This window comes from Lagopus leucura, unplaced genomic scaffold, assembly GCF_019238085.1.
Source record: "Lagopus leucura isolate 7727_CA_CO unplaced genomic scaffold, USGS_WTPT01 Super-Scaffold_739, whole genome shotgun sequence".
Lineage (NCBI taxonomy): Eukaryota > Metazoa > Chordata > Aves > Galliformes > Phasianidae > Lagopus > Lagopus leucura.
Window position 1 is genome coordinate 18,648,909 of NW_024962255.1, and position 13,231 is coordinate 18,662,139.

General features: G+C 41.4%; 1 protein-coding gene across 1 annotated transcript; it reads left to right on the forward strand.

Annotated features, from left to right (window-relative positions):
• The first annotated feature begins 229 nt into the window (after window positions 1-229).
• On the forward strand, window positions 230-11,658 carry LOC122175365 (lipase member M-like). Its single transcript, XM_042862997.1, has 9 exons — window positions 230-361; window positions 2,795-2,909; window positions 3,819-4,017; window positions 5,095-5,204; window positions 6,537-6,673; window positions 7,624-7,764; window positions 8,480-8,551; window positions 9,948-10,016; window positions 11,425-11,658. Exons 1-9 carry the CDS (start codon window positions 230-232, stop codon window positions 11,656-11,658), a joined length of 1,209 nt encoding a protein of 402 aa, XP_042718931.1.
• The last annotated feature ends 1,573 nt before the right edge of the window (window positions 11,659-13,231 follow it).

Genomic DNA, 13,231 nt, shown 5'->3' on the forward strand with positions numbered 1-13,231 from the left:
ATTCCTCTAGTCCTGTTCCACATCCTCCTGAAGCTCTTGACTAATTCCTTCCCCTGTTACATGACATTAACTGTAGACAGTCCCACCTTATGCAGGTATGTATTTCTGTGAGCCCCTTAGGAAGCACACCTGAGACAACCCTAGAGAGACTCAGGGCTTCCTGCAAAATTCTGCAGTTCTCTCTTCCTAAAGCAAGCATACTGCATCTGTTCTTTCACACAGCCCCAACATGTGGTGTCTCCTTGTGCTGCTGTGTTCCCAAGCCATTGCCTTTTCAGCAGGATTCACAGCACTCCATGCTCTGAAATCAGAGGAAGGGCTGCACAGGAAGCAACGCAATCCTGAAGACCTCATGAACGTTGTAAGTTGTCTCATTTTCTCTGCATACCTTCTTAACATGTCTTTCACAACCTCACTACCCCACTGTACCGTCTCGAACAGGTCACGTGAGGAGGCTTAAAAACAGGCCTGCTCCTGTTGCACATTTTCCCAACCTGCCTTTCCCAAAGCCACTGCATTAGATTCAGGCCTGCAGTGAGGGCCAGCCCTGAATGCAATGGGGACAGATGTTGTGGTGCAATGCACACAAATCACACTGGAATAGAACGTTCCAGCTCATGCTCTTGGCTCAAAGGCCCAGCAACTCCCCAGAAGCTGCTGGAGAACTTGGAGATCCAGGCCACTGAATTTCAGCATCAGCAGCTATAAATGTGAATAGCTCGCACAATGCACAATTTCAGCCTGAACAATAGGACTTCTCTGCCTGCATTTAGAGTGAACCCTAACAGACACATAATGAACATGTGGCTTATGACTGTGACTTTTGCTTGCACAGTCACCTCTCTCAACACATCTTGATGTTTTCAGCTAAAGCACAAGGAGGGAAAAGAGTGGGATCCTGTGAAGACAAAGATCCTTCCAGCTCTTAGGAAGGTAGGGAATACCTTCCTAAGAGAAAACTTGATGTCCAATCCAAACAGAGCTGCTAGAGAGAAGTGGAGGCAGAGGTTTGTTTCTAGTCTCGATAGAAGTCCTTCTCTTCTGTAACAACTTGTTTGCTCAGTATAGTAGCACAGGAGGCTGAACCCCTCCTTCAACAAGTAGATTCTCACAACACTAAGTAATTCAAGCCCCCTTGCTCTGACTCACCAGAACTGGCAAGATGTAAAAATAGGTGATATTTTGTAATAAGAGCTCCACCCTACATGGCTTACCTAACAATATTTTAGCAGGAAAGGACTCATTATGGACCAAAGACATCCTTTGGCATGGTCTTATACCAACACTACTGCATGTTTACTCTCTAGAAAGGTACCATCAGCACAACATGATGATCTATGTTGTATCTGCTGTGGGAGCTGAGACAGTTTCCCTTTTGGAGACAGCACCTGAGCACAGGGAAATCTGACTTCTCATGTTCCTCTCCCCAACAACCACGCTCAAATCTGTTTTCATTTTAGAATGTGTGGGTCTAAGGAGATATAGGCTTTCAAGCTTTGTAATGCACTACATGCTAAACAAAGCCAAGCACTAACACAGAATCACAGAATTGTAGGGGTTGGAAAGGACCTCTAGAGATCATTGAGACCAACCCCCCTGCCAAAGCAGGTTCCCTACACCAGGTCGCACAGGTAGGCATCCAGGCGAGTCTTGAATATCTCCAGATAAGGAGACTCCACAACCCCCCTGGGCAGCCTGTTCCAGTGCTCCATCACCCTCACCATAAAGAAGTTCTTACGCACATTCGTGTGAAACTTCCTATGCCTGCCTGTCTTCCTCTGTCTCCACACAGCCACGCTCTAGGAAAAAGCCTTGCTGAAACACAATTCTGGCATTGTTGATGGGAACCAGGTGTGACCCAAGGGCAACCAAGTGCAGTACTCAGGCAAGCAGCTTAGTCACCCAGTATAGTTCTGCTTTGTCCCATACAGAGTCAGATATCAGACCGCTACTCCCCTAAGCAGATGTGAAGCAAACTGTTGAGGCAACTTTTTACCAGACCTGTAATATTTAATTTTTGCCACAGTCCCTTAGTAGCAATGGTCCTTACACTACTGTTACAGAACACCCCTATATCTATGTTGCTCAGCTTGTTTGCCCTTCAAAACAGGCTGGCTTCACCAGTCTAACATCATCATCCCTAAGCTCCAAAAGTACAAAGATGCATTCAGAAAAGGAGTGGAAAACATTGGGATGGACAGAAAACACTACTTCTGGGACAGTCCTAATACAGTACAGCATATTCAACACATTTAACCAAGCTCTAGAGTCCAGAAACAGTCTTATTTGCAGCACAAGCAATGTTTATCATCTCACCATTGTTGTAACCTTGATTGTACAGGTACCACTGCCACAGTAATCACTAGCTAGCCAAAACCTAAACAGTAGCGTGGTATGTCAGGAACGCACCAAGCGTAATTATGTGCTTCTGTCCAGGCAACCACATCTTTTGTTATTTCAATTTGAAAGATGAAGTACTGAAGAGCATCAACCACATCAACCAAAGGCAGCTCTTTTGCTCTCACCATTTTTTGTATCCTTTGACCATATATCCATCCATCCCCAAGAGAGAAATAGGTAGAGCTTTGCTGACCTACAGGAGTCTTTGTAGGGTCCCTTACCACCAGTATAACATATAATAGTAGAAAATAAATCAGCAACACAACATCACATTCATCTTCCTGGCACATTCTTGGCTAGCCACATATGCCTGAACAGAAGTAGCCTTCAGAGAGTTTCCACTCATCTCTACAGAGCAAATGCAAATTAACAAGTTCTCCTTGGCTTCCCACAGACTGAAATGATCAGATATCATGGATACCCCAGTGAAATGTATGAAGTTACTACAGAGGATGGATACATACTCGGTGTTTTCAGAATTCCCAATGGGAGGAACATGCAAAACACAGGTGCGGCAGTCATAGCACATAAGAAAATTCTGTAATCCAACTCCAAGATCCCATCTGTCATGCTTGCACATGTTCCACACCTTCCCATCTTAGAAAAAGTAGCTAGTTCAATTCAGAATTTAGGTCACATCCCTTCTTCATAACCTATATTCAGGTTTCAAATTTCTCTTACTTCCCCCCCCCACTCCCTCCCCCTATTATTTCCTTGAACTTTCGTGTTTAGTACAACTGTTGGCAGTCTGGAAAAAAAATTCTGCCAATTAGTTCTTAAGCAATTCAGATTTAAAAAGAACCTTTCATTTAACATAATTAAGGAAAATGTTCTAAACAAAAAAAACAAAAAAAAAAAAAAAAAAAAAAAAAAAAGCCAAAGCAAACCAAAAAACTCCCACCTATTTTGACATCAATATAAAAATTCTCTGCCTCATGAAGGACAGCTAACCTACTGTCAAGAAGGCGAATGTACTGTAACATCCTATTGGTGAGAAACATATATTGTTTGTTGATCAGAAATATTAAGAAAAACTGAAAAACTATAATGAAAGTTTGTACCTTTAATTCAAGGCCAAAAATACAGGACAGCACTGCTGTTTCCTGCTCATATTTTGTTGTCTCAATATGTAATTTTGTCTTCAATCTTTCATTTTTAGAAATTGAGGGATCTGTAGATTGTTGATTTTGGGGGAAGGGGAGGGGGGGGAGGGGCAGGAAGAATGTGGGCACAGGCCATCTAAATGTTTTCTTCACTTAAGTCCTCCAGGCATCTTACCCCAAAATGCTTGGGCAGCATTCATCAATTTCTTGAAGAAATGATAGTTTAAAAACTTTCTGTAAAATCATACTGTGTTTTGAGTACTTTTAATTTATTGCTATGGCATAAAAATAAATAAAAACACTCTTCTTTTCCAGGGCAAAAGCCAGCAGTCTTGCTGCACCACGGTACTTTTGCAGACTGTACTTACTGGATTGCTAACCTGCCCAACAACAGTCTCGGCTTCATCCTTGCAGATGCTGGCTATGATGTTTGGCTGGGAAACAGCCGAGGAAACACATGGTCTTTAAAACACAAGACTCTTAAAACATGCCAGAAAGAGTTCTGGCAGTTCAGGTACTCTGTGGAAAAGAACTATCCAAAGAAAGCAACCTTCAGTGGACTAACAACTTTGGGCAACTAATACTGAGATGTAGGATCTGTACCCTTCAGGCTAGTGATTTTCATGTAACCTGACTTAAAATGGGACAGACAATACCCAAGAGCACCAGACCAGATCCTTCTGGATGCATCTACTTCTAGGAATGATATGGCTAGGTGACCTGGGCAGGTCTTTCTGGAATCAGCAAACAAAGAAGCAAAGATGGAAGTACACAGGCACCCCACCATTTCTGTACATATGTAGTGCTTGTTCCTCTGAGGAAAACATTTCCAGAACTAGGAGGCATTTGTAACCTTGAGATCTCTCACTTGATGTCATTACTCCAAGTGCAGACAGGAGAGAATAATGCTCAGTTAAGCAATGAAATCTGATCCATGGCAATAGACATTAACTGAAAGAGAAATCTATTTTGTTACTGAAACACAATGGAAAGCATAATAAGACAGTAGAGCAGCAAGATCTTAGGCTACATGAAATGAGAAGCTACTATAGATGTAAGAGCAGTAGGTGCAGAAATAAAAGAAAGCAACTGTTTACCTTCAAAAGACCTGTAAGGTACTCAGGTATGCAGGAATCTCCAGATGAGATTAATTCACCTCCACTGCCAACCCTGAAGTAAAATCTGGGAAGGAGTGAATCCTAGCCCAACCCTTTCTGGTCACTCAGGATTTTTGCATGCACCTGTGCTCCCTAGGTTGGCCTCGCCTTCCTACCAGGTGCTCAATCACTGCTTCAAGCTGTAACTCAGCGTTTCCACTGCAGTTACCCCGCTAGTGAGAGTACTTAAATCTGTTCCCACAAGAGCCCCAGCTAGTGAACAGAATGGGTACCTTCTCAGTAGAGAGAGCAAGGCACTAGGCAGCCCTTCAGTACAATTGCATCCTTTTGTTTTCTTCCCCAGCTCACAGAAAAGAATGCAGACTAAGTGTGCATTTGAACTTAGCTCAGCGCTAAGGAAAACTGACATTCAACAATTCACACTGTGATAAACAACCTGCCTCTCTGACAGCTTTTGTTTTTCTCCCCTGTAGCTTCGATGAGATAGGTAAATACGATCTCCCGGCTGAGCTGTACTTCATCATGAATAAAACTGGACAGAAGAATGTATATTATGTTAGTCACTCAGAAGGTTCAACTGCAGGTAATGTTAGGATTGCCTGGCTATGAAATAGTTAGCATCATTACCTGACCAGAGTGCGCCTCTCTCTGTCAACTAGCTTTCTGTCTCATAAAAAGTTACTTAAGGGAGAAATACTTTCTAACTTGATACTTGAAAAATATGGGAAACTTTCCTGCTAACTATTCTGTCTGATACAAGCAAGCAAAACAGAATCCAGAAATGCTTTAAATTCAGTAACTAAGGGCTATTGATACATAAAAGCTACTATTTACCAGGTGCACTGCACCACAGTTTGCTAAGTATCCTTTCTTATTACTCTGTAGCCATTCATTGTTACTTTTTCCAGAGTCTTCCAGCGAACAGATACTTTTCATGAAGTATCAGCAACAAGGAGCTTTGATTAACCTCAGATTTTAAGATGCATGTGTCCAATCCTCATGGATTGGATGTAAATGTTAAAAGCAATATATGAAACAGTTTAAGAGTCCATAAAACAGTTTGAGAAGAAAAGCAGAACTTACATACTACTAAGTCTCATAATTTAACAAGAGACATTTAAGGTATAGTTTATCTATGACTATAATGCACCACTACTATTTCTAAACCACTGAGGAGATATCTGGGGGGAGCTGTATGCGTCTTTCTTACTAGAATATTATTTTCCTTTCCTCTTATAAGAGCATTCTAAGTGTGGGTCTTTGGGCAGCACAAATCACCCAGGCCAAGACATCTCTGCCCTTATCCACAGGTAAATCTGTTTTAGGCAACCAGCTAAAATTGTCACCAAATCTGCCAGTGGAGAAATTTGGATGTGTTCAGAAAACAGGATAAGATATACCCCTTTTTGTTTCTCACTTCTTTCTTCCTTCCTCATACTGTTCCTTTATGTGTGTGTATTCACACTCACCTGAGTTTGCATGTTACAAGTCAAAAACTGTGTTCTTAATGTCTCAGCCTTCATATATTTATTACATGATGGTATGCCATCATAAACATAGTCTTTTAGAGACTGCAGGGTGAAAAAATTATTATTTTATTAGAATTTGGGGAACTTTAAGGGAACCTGAATTCCAAAAATTGGATGGATGCATCATCTCTCAAAAAGTGGCTTAAACTTGAGAGTTCTGAGAATTTTTGGATATGCTCTAATGAAGGTCCTCAGGAAAAAAAAAAAAATAAAAAAATAAAAAAAAAAAAAAATTCCATCAGAATTAAAAAGAATCAAATACTTTCCTTAGGTAAGGAAAGAGGGTGGTAATATAGTCTCATTTCTTGTTTGTCATCTATGCTTTTATGTATTTGGTCTGTGAAAGATCTCATCACTAACTTGATTTCTGTCTTTTGCGTTTGCAGGCTTTATAGCACTTTCTACTTATCCAGAGTTGGCACAAAGGGTGAAAATGTTCTTTGCTTTAGGACCAGTACTCACTATCACACACGCTACCAGTCCCTTTGTAACATTTGCACGTCTTCCTCAGCCAGTGATCAATGTATGTCATTCCTTCTTCTGAAAGACCTGAATGCCTGCTCTGTCTGTGCTGGACTCACTCAGTCTAGACTGATTTTTAAGGAGGCAATGAGTTAAGATTGAATTTAGGGTATCAAACTGTTGATAAAGCTGGTAGGCTTCAGACCTTCCATGGAACAAAATTACAAATCTTGATGCAACAAATTTTTGGAATTTCTTTAGGAAAACTTGCATGTTGTACCATTGTTTGTTAAAATCCAATAATTTTGAATGACACTCACAAATACCATAAAGAAAAGTTGTGTACATACTCTACTAACTTAAGTCTTAAGCTCAAGTAGAAAACTACAAATATTTCACAACTTAAATTCATTAGATATGCAGTTGCTTTATGCTTGTGAAATATTGACCTATAAAATGATATAGGAAATTTAAAGAGTTATGTCTGTTTCATACCATAATTTGCCAACTTAATAGTATATTCTGGGAATGATAGAAATCTGCTGTATGTCAAAATGCAGGAGTATCTGCTTTTTCTTCCCAAGTTGTACCAATTATGTGAAAATACAGTGCACAGCTCTCTACAGTGCTCAACTCTTGCACTTGACTCCCCCTCTTTCTAAGTATCAGTGCTCAAATTACAGGTTTGTGCACCTGCCTGAAAGAAGTTTTAGAGCACAGGGGGTCTTCCTGTAGTCTACAGCTGTGACTGAAATCAATAGGCCTATCTCACTTAAGTCTGCACTCTGTAAACAGATGGATAGCAACCTCCAGGACATGTACAAAGTACAAAGAGACAGGAGGAATGCATGGTGTATTCTGGGGAAAAATTCACTTTAAATGACAATGGAAGGACAAGCAGTTTGAGCTAGCTTAGTTAAGAGGCTACAGTACTAGAGTAGAGAGAGAGGCAATTTGCTGCATGATATACTCCTGCAACAAGATAAAGTTTCCCACTCTTCTGCCCTTCAGTTGGTCCTTGGTTACAAAGGAGCTCTTCATCAGAATGAACTGCTGAGAAGGCTTGCAATACAGCTGTGCACACCTCTGCAAAAAGTTTGTGCCAATATCCTCTACTCCATAGCCGGTGGCAGAGCGCAAAACCTGAACACGGTAAGCACGTCCAAGAGCACATTAATGTCTGTAGAATGGAGGCAATTTTGGAGGAAAGTGATTTTCCTGCCCTGTGTCTATATACAGTTGCCAGGAACATAAAGAAATATGTTGCACTTTTCAAATAATTCCAGCCAGGACCTCTGCTGCTGATGAAATGGGCCACTTGTATTCAATTCACACAAGGGAGAAAGGAAAACAGTATTTTGGTTTGGTTTGGTTTTGGTTTTTGTTTGCTTTTTGGAAGACCTTCTGCATCTCTCTTCTCACTGTTTTTTGCTCTCTGACACTCATTATTTAACAAGTCCTCCCATAAAAAGCTCTTACACGTGTGATCTCATTATGTTCACACAGGTAGTCTATTAATAACCTTCTTCCTCTCATGATTAAGCAGAACTCTACTTATAACCATCAGGCAAACTGTAAAAACTGGAAAACAATCAATCCATGTTTATTCCTCACATGCAGTTTTCCATGCAACTAATCTATAATGTAGGAAAGACTCTTTCATAAGGATAAAACTCAACATACTCATTTCTTGTGTACAATCATATCACCTGAGAGTTTACCATCAGTTTTGTTTAATATTTAAAAAACATCCTCTACACTAATAGGGGCTATAACACAGCAGCATTGTGTTGCTAAGGTCTTTCTCAGATTTATTCTGTCACAGCATTGGATCCCTGCCTTTATAACATTTGTGCTTTCTCTCCAGAGTCGAATAGATGTATACGTAGGACATTACCCAGCTGGAACATCAGTACAGAATATAATACATTGGCATCAGGTATAACTGCATACTGAAATATAAACACTCACTACAGCTTTTTATGCAGCTGACAGGCCATGGGGAACTCCAGAGGCAGCAGTTCTGGGAAATTCTCACCATATCTTCTCAAATAACACCCTAAGCAGATGCCACTGTGGGAGCACTGCTTCCCACACCATTACCCTAACTGAGCCTTTGGTATCAGGCAAAGAGATTTCCCCAGGGCACATCAGGCCTCTCTGCAGTTGAGCTCCAGTGGCTTCCTGCCTCCAGCTTTGTTTTTGCCTTGAAAGCTGCAGAAGAGCACTCAAGCACAGCCTGGGCACTTGGCAGGCAGTAGGAGGACAGTGGAAACCTGAGCAAGCGAGGGTGAGCCAGAACAAAGATATGATCCAGGTTTCAGCTCTCTCCCGGAGGGTTAACTGCAGCCTGGATCATCCCCCAGAGCCCAGTCAGCCACACACATGCTTCTGCTGGGACATTGGGAAAGTGGAGAACAGCCTTTTCAGCTGGCGTCCTACTCTCAGACCTGAGTTTGAGCCAGAACATGGCAAGAGAGTGCCAGCTCAGAAGCACAGCACTGCACGTGCACAGCACTGTGACTGTTTCTGCCAGCACTACATAGAGTTCAAATCTCCAGCATCCAGACCATCAGCAACCAGATTTGGCAAATGGAAGCAAGGTAGCAGATTTCTATAGCATCCTCAATTACTCAGACCTTCAACTCAGCCCATGTAGGAACAACTGAGGAAGAGCTCCATAATGGCCTCTCACCTTTCATTCTCTAAAACCACTCACTAATCAAATTACTAATCAGGTCTGAATTTTAAAAGGGCACTCACCTTTCCAGTAGGGCAGACTCAATTGAATTCCTTTTTATAACAAAACAGATTCAAGAGGGCTACTGCTAAGTGACAAACTAATTACAATCCACCTGTGGAAGCTGAACTCTGGTAGGAATAACAGTGTGTCTGGAAAGGTCACCATTACTGTGAGCAGATCAGACCCCACTGACACACAAATGATGTATCGTTGTGAGATGTGATGTGAGGAGATACCATAGATTACACCACACAACTAATAATAGCCCTGACAGTTTCTAGACAGGTCCTCTTCCCAGTGTGAGAACTGGACACAGCCCCACGTCACAACTAACTGAAGTGACTCCAACCAAATCTGAAAAACAAAATATCCCAATGGTGACAGCTGGGGAACAGGATGGAATGTTTGCAAGGGTAAAAAGTGACAAACCACTCATCCCATCCTATGGCCCATCCCAGGAAAGCCTGCGATTGGAGGAAAGGCCAGGAGGAGTCTGATCCTTGTGTTCAATCACAGGGAAGAAAAATACCACCAGTGCTCTGCTCTGTCTCTTAACGCTTTCATTTTATCTGTCCTTGTTCAATATCTGCAGCTATCCCATACGGACAGATTCCAGGCTTACGACTATGGCTCAAGGATAAACATGCAGAAGTACAACCAGGTAAGGCAATGTGGTTTTCCTGGGAACATCTCCTTGGATCCTGACAAAGCTAAGAACACATGACTTCAACTGCTGCAGAAAGAAGGAGATAATGTTTCACCTGAACCTAATACTACTAAGCACAAAAGGCACAGACAGTTCCTTGCAGACAGCTAATAGAAGTTCCTGTTGCTTTCCCTACTGATGCAGTCCAGTGACATGTTCATTTACCTGCCATTCCCAAAGGACCACATCCATGTCCTAGAACAGGATGAGTGTGGGACAGCACCTCTTGCCAAGAAATACCCAACCCTCACCTTTAACTAGAACACCAGCATGGCCAAAAAAGCAAACAAACAAAAAGGAGAGAGAAAAGGAAATGCATCTCTTGCCTTGATTTTGAGAAGGTTCATACCCCCAAAATAAAATGGGAGGGATGCTGCAGAACAGCATAGTGAAGAATGCTGTGGCAAACTAGTGTATACTCTAAGGAAAAAAGGAGATGGACAAAAATTCATTACTCAGAAATGCTGCACTCCTGCAACACTGACAATTTATCTGACAGTTTTTTGAGATTTAAACTGACTTGTTGACTTCTAGTGGTAATTTCTATGTCAGAGCACGCTATTTGGTGGGTGATATGCTATTTTATAGGCAGAGAAATATTCCAAAGATTTATCAGGCATTTTCCATCCACTTGTGGTGTTCAAATACAAAGAATTGGATGAAGTTCTATTCCCAATATAAGTTTGTGAACATGTGACAGCCAATGAGAAAAATAATAGAATCGCTTTTAGATAATAGAGGTTATTGTCAAAGCACTTTTTGCATGTGCTTTTACATGCATCAGCCTGTAGATAATCTTGCATTAAGTTACTCAGCTCAGGGCTCAGAAGATCCCTGCTCTGCTCTGTATTTGGTCAGTTTCCTCTGTGATAACACGCAAGTAGCTTCACTGGCTATTACTCCCTAAGTAGCTATGATGTAGCTATGACTGAGAGAGCGTTCAGTTTGACACAAGACAACTAAAATTCTTTCTCACTGTGCCACATAAAAGCATGAAAAGAGAAAAAAAAAAAAAAAAAAAAAAAAAAAGAATGGGACACATGAACACCTCTTCAGTTCTCTCCTGATAAAAAGAAACCCTGTTCTTTCCACATCCCTATCTATGATCAGAATAAGCAGGTATCAAAGTTCAGGACAACTCATAGCCATGCACTGAAGAAAAGTCTAGAAATAGGATAGATCATTCTGTTCCATGATATGTAGGGACTGCAGCTAGGGAAATATGCATTAAGAGAGCGGACTTGATCCCTATTCTTTTCCTGTAGTGGGTGCAGAAGAGAAACAAACCTCTGCACAGAATCCTTTTTGTAAACACAGCTTCTGATATAACAGCATTCACTCAGATGTCCTTCCTTTCTTACAGCCTACTCCTCCTGCATACGAGATAGAGAAGATAAGCACGCCCATTGCCGTTTGGAGCGGTGGACAAGACAAATTCGCAGATCCCAAGGACATAACAAAGCTACTTTCTAGGATTAATAATCTCTATTACCATGAGAATTTTCCTTTCTGGGGACATCTTGATTTTGTATGGGGCCTTGATGCAGCTGAGAAAATGTATATGAAAATTGCTGAACTAATTAGAAAACAGCCTTAAAGATTCATACAGGAAGTTCCTTCATCCAGCAAAGCCCTCAAAGATTTCTATTTAGCAGTAGAATATAGGCGTAGGGATTGGTATAGGGGTTTATTTCTTTCTTGCATTGTATCTCAGGGCTTTATGGTATTTTGGTGAAGGCGGGTAGGTAGATAGGGTAAGGTATGTTAGGAAGGTAAGAAACACGAAGATGACCACTGAATATACAATTGAGAGGGCAGCATGAGTTACTTTGAAATATTTTAACAGTTACAGGGCTGATTTTGCTACAAACAAGCTTTTATCTCCCTTGTATACTAATATTATATATTCCATTTGAGACAGAGGTGTTATCATATGAAAACATTAAAATTGGATATAGTCATTTCTCTGTTTAAGTATTACTGATCTTTGCTTAAATTAAATCATTATCCTCTTCTTCAAGTCCTTGGCCTGTTTTTATTTTCTCACATTCTCAAGAGCAGCAAGCCTGAACCCCAAGATCTTCTGTCATAAGGCTACCCTAGCATTTGAACAGTTTGCCTTATTAGCCCAAATACCAAGGGATTCCTCCAAGGGATACCTCTCAAAACCTATGTTGGGGGGAAACCACTTTCTGCTAACCACTTGTTAGAGAGATGCAGATACTCTCTCATCTTTCATGCCCACATATCAGCAACTCTCTTGTTCACTCCCTGAGTACAAAGAGAATAAACATCTCTATAACTATAACCTGGCAACTGAGGATTGAGGCGATGCAGCTGTATCAGGCATCATGCACATCGAGGACTAGATGACTAGTCTATGTCTAGAGGACTAGACACCCATCTCAAGAAACATTCCTGATATTGTCAATAAAGCTGTTTCAGCATCTTTTAACTTCTCAGCTCATCATGTCCACATATTATGCCATTCACCTACGGAATAATCCAGAAGGTGAAAGATCACACCAAGGCTTCATCAGTACACTCCAAGATAGAGTAACTCAGGTGCTGTGGGTGTTTCTGGGTGCAGGGTTAAGGCCAGATTCCTCAAACAAGATTTGCAGCAAATGAAATCCATTTGATCGTTATCTGGAGACAGTCATCAATATAAAAACAAAACAAGTTTGTCTCATGTAACAGACAAAATGTATGCAAAGGAGATGAATCACCTTGTCTAACATCTACCACTGGGAACTCAACTCAAACATATGGAGAGCTTTATAGTCCAAAACCTAGAGTGGACTCTCACCCACACCACATCAGCTGCCAGCTCTCAGCAGCCTGACCACCTCAGAGAATTTTGAACAGACCTACTCCTGCTCCTCAGGGAGCACAGGAGACATAGCACTGGCCCCAGTACAAATATGAGCTAGCTTAGATCCTCCTTTGACAGAGCACATGACTCTGTCCCACTGAAGAAAGCCAAGGACAGTCGATGGGGACCATTCCTGGGTGATGAAAGAAGGCAAATATAGCAGCTCTTCAAAAGCCAGTGGTGTGGATACAGAGCTAAGACCAAGCTCACACAGCCTGGAAGTGGATACCAAGAGGTACTCAAGGAAATGAGCTTCTCCAGAGAGCCTTTTCGTGTTCAACTAGAAGAAGTAGTC